The sequence below is a fragment of the Bison bison genome, unplaced genomic scaffold, assembly GCF_000754665.1.
Source record: "Bison bison bison isolate TAMUID 2011002044 unplaced genomic scaffold, Bison_UMD1.0 scf7180017861798, whole genome shotgun sequence".
Lineage (NCBI taxonomy): Eukaryota > Metazoa > Chordata > Mammalia > Artiodactyla > Bovidae > Bison > Bison bison.
The window spans coordinates 20068-22712 of record NW_011492370.1 but is presented as its reverse complement, the minus strand read 5'-3'; the positions used below and the strand labels follow the sequence as shown (position 1 = coordinate 22712).

Sequence of the window (2645 nt, the reverse complement as noted above, 5' to 3'; positions counted from 1 at the left end):
TCATCAAGACAGTATGGTACTGGCACAAAAACATAAGTATAGATCAATGGAACAAGATAGAAAACCCAGAGATAAATCCACACACCTATGGGAACTTTATCTTTGACAAAGGAGGCAATAATATACAAAGATAATGTGCCCGTAGGTGTATGGGTTTGTCTCTGTGTTTTCCATCTTGTTCCATTGGTCTATAATTCTGTTTTTGTGCCAGTGTCTTGATGACTATAGCACTGTAGTGTTGTATGAAATCAGGTAAGTAATGGCAAACCACTCCAGTATTCTTTCCTGGAGAATTCCATGGATAGAGGAGCCTGGTGGACTACAGTTTGTGTGATTGCAAAGAGTCAGACACAAATGATCAACTAACACTTCTTTGCTTTCAATAAGTGGTGCTGGGAGAACCAGATAACTATGTGTAAACGACTGAAATTAGAACATTTTCTTACACCATACACAAGGATAAACTCAAAATGGATTAAATAACTAAATATAAGACCAGAAACTATAAAACCCTTAGAAGAAAATATAGGCAGAACACTGTATGACATAAAGCATAGCAAGATCTTTTATGACCCACCTCCTAGAGAAATGGAAATAAAAACAAAAATAAACAAGTGGGACCTAATTAAATTTAAAAACTTTTGCACAGCAAAAGAAACTATAAACAAGGTGAAATGACAACCCTCAGAATGGGGGAAAATAATAGCAAATGAAACAACTGATGAAAGATTAATTTACAAAATACACACACAGCTCATACAACTGAATATGAGAAAAACAAACAACCCAATCAAGAAGTGGGCAAAAGACCTAAACAGATTTCTCCAAAAAAGACACACAGATGGCTAATAAACACATGAAGAGATGCTCAATATCACTCATTATTAGAGAAATGCAAATCAAAATTACGAGGTAACAGTTCACACTGGTCTGAATGGCCATCCTCAAAAAAATCCACAAACAACAAGTGCTGGAGTCAGTGTGGAGAAAAGGGAACCTTCTTGCACTGCTGATGGGACTGTAAGTTGATACAGCCACTATGGAAGAAGTATGGAGTTTCCTTAAAAAAACTGGCAATTAAATAGAAAATGTTATAGGACTTTCCTATGAGTAACAAGTTTGAGTGACTGAAACACTGATTTGTCATTTTATTTACCCTGCTAACATTTCTGTGACATATAGGGGGGGAAAGTTCATTTGAAATTATAAAACAAAGTGTATATAGATTTATTCCATTTCTGTGATGAATAAAGTAGTATATACCGAATAACAATCTTACCATTCTCCTGATCCTATAAAGGTTTGTAGCCAGTAGATCTTGAATATTGTCCATAATGTCTTGATCCTGAGGTGCTGGGGATGGGACTGACTTGGCTGTTCCATGACGGCGGCTGAAAAAAGATACCTGGATTCATTATAGGCAATCACCATATAAATACATTTTCATAAATGCATTCATAAAAGCTAAAATACCAATACATGCATTACAAAGATGGTCTGAAAGACTAATTGAGGCTGGGATGGAGAGGGAGACTCACTGAAAAGAAGAAATCTAAACTTTAAGGGTAGCAAATTCAGACATTCAGGGACTTTCTACTTCTAAGTCAGTTTATCTCAATATCAGGCTAAAAATATTTCAAAGGACAGTTCTGTTTGTGAGTACTAAAATTTTTATAATCCATACCCATGTTCACTCTATACACAACCAAACAAGTATGTATAAATTGCTGACAGTGATTCTTCAAAATGACTTTAATAAAGTGCTTATTCACTCATTATTCAAGGAAAACTGCAGATCAATTTAATTATGATAACTGAGGCTAGCCATTAGAATTATGCCGTTTCACAGTAGCATTTCAAATGGCTTTGAGGCTTTTTTTAAATTTCCATTTTAAGTACTTCAGTAGCATTAAATATATTCACAGCTCTTACAACAATCACCACCATTTATCATTTGAACTTTTTCATCTTTCCCAGCTGACAGTCTGTACCCATTAAACAATAACTCCTGATTCCCACCTTTCTCTAGCTCTTGGAACCACCATTCTACTTTCTGTCTATGAATTTGCCTATTTTAGGTACCCATGATGGTGTAGAGGGATGTGCGCTCATCTTCTGTGAGAACTCCAGAATCACTGCTGAATAATTATGGACAGGAGATTGTTGGACCACACCAAAAAAAGATACCCCATGTCCAAGAGCAAAGGAGAAGCCCCAACAAGACTGTAGAAGGGACAAAATTGCATTTAGAATAGAACCCCATATTTGCCAGAAACACTTGGAGGGCACAAACAAAACCTTGTGCACATCAGGAACTGTAGACCCCATAGAGACTGAGCCAGACCTGCCTTTGAGTGTGTCAGTGTCTCCTGCAGGGACATGGATCAGCAGTGGCCTGTCACAAGGGTGGAATCTCTGGCTGCAGCAGGCCTGGGAGGCATAGCATATGGAATAAGTCCTCTGGAGAAGGTCGCCATTAGCCTCACCATAGAACCATTGAGCAGATGGCCCACAAACTGGAAAACAATTATATCAAAGAAGCTCTCTCACTGTTGTAAAAGTACTAGGACACACAACAGATTTCCCAACCTGGGGATCTGACAAAGGGATGAGAAGTCACAGGGAATTTGTCTTTGAAGGCCAGT

General features: G+C 37.7%; 1 protein-coding gene across 1 annotated transcript in view; it reads right to left on the bottom strand.

Moving 5' to 3' along the window:
- Positions 1–1279: 1279 nt before the first annotated feature.
- The window catches only part of LOC104983145 (sodium/hydrogen exchanger 1-like), a gene marked incomplete at both ends in the record, with an annotated part of 13329 nt that continues 11963 nt past the window's right edge, over positions 1280–2645 (bottom strand). Inside the window, one exon of the mRNA XM_010832614.1 lies at positions 1280–1391. Coding sequence (XP_010830916.1) covers positions 1280–1391 — 112 coding nt within the window. The remainder of the gene's footprint in view (positions 1392–2645) is intronic.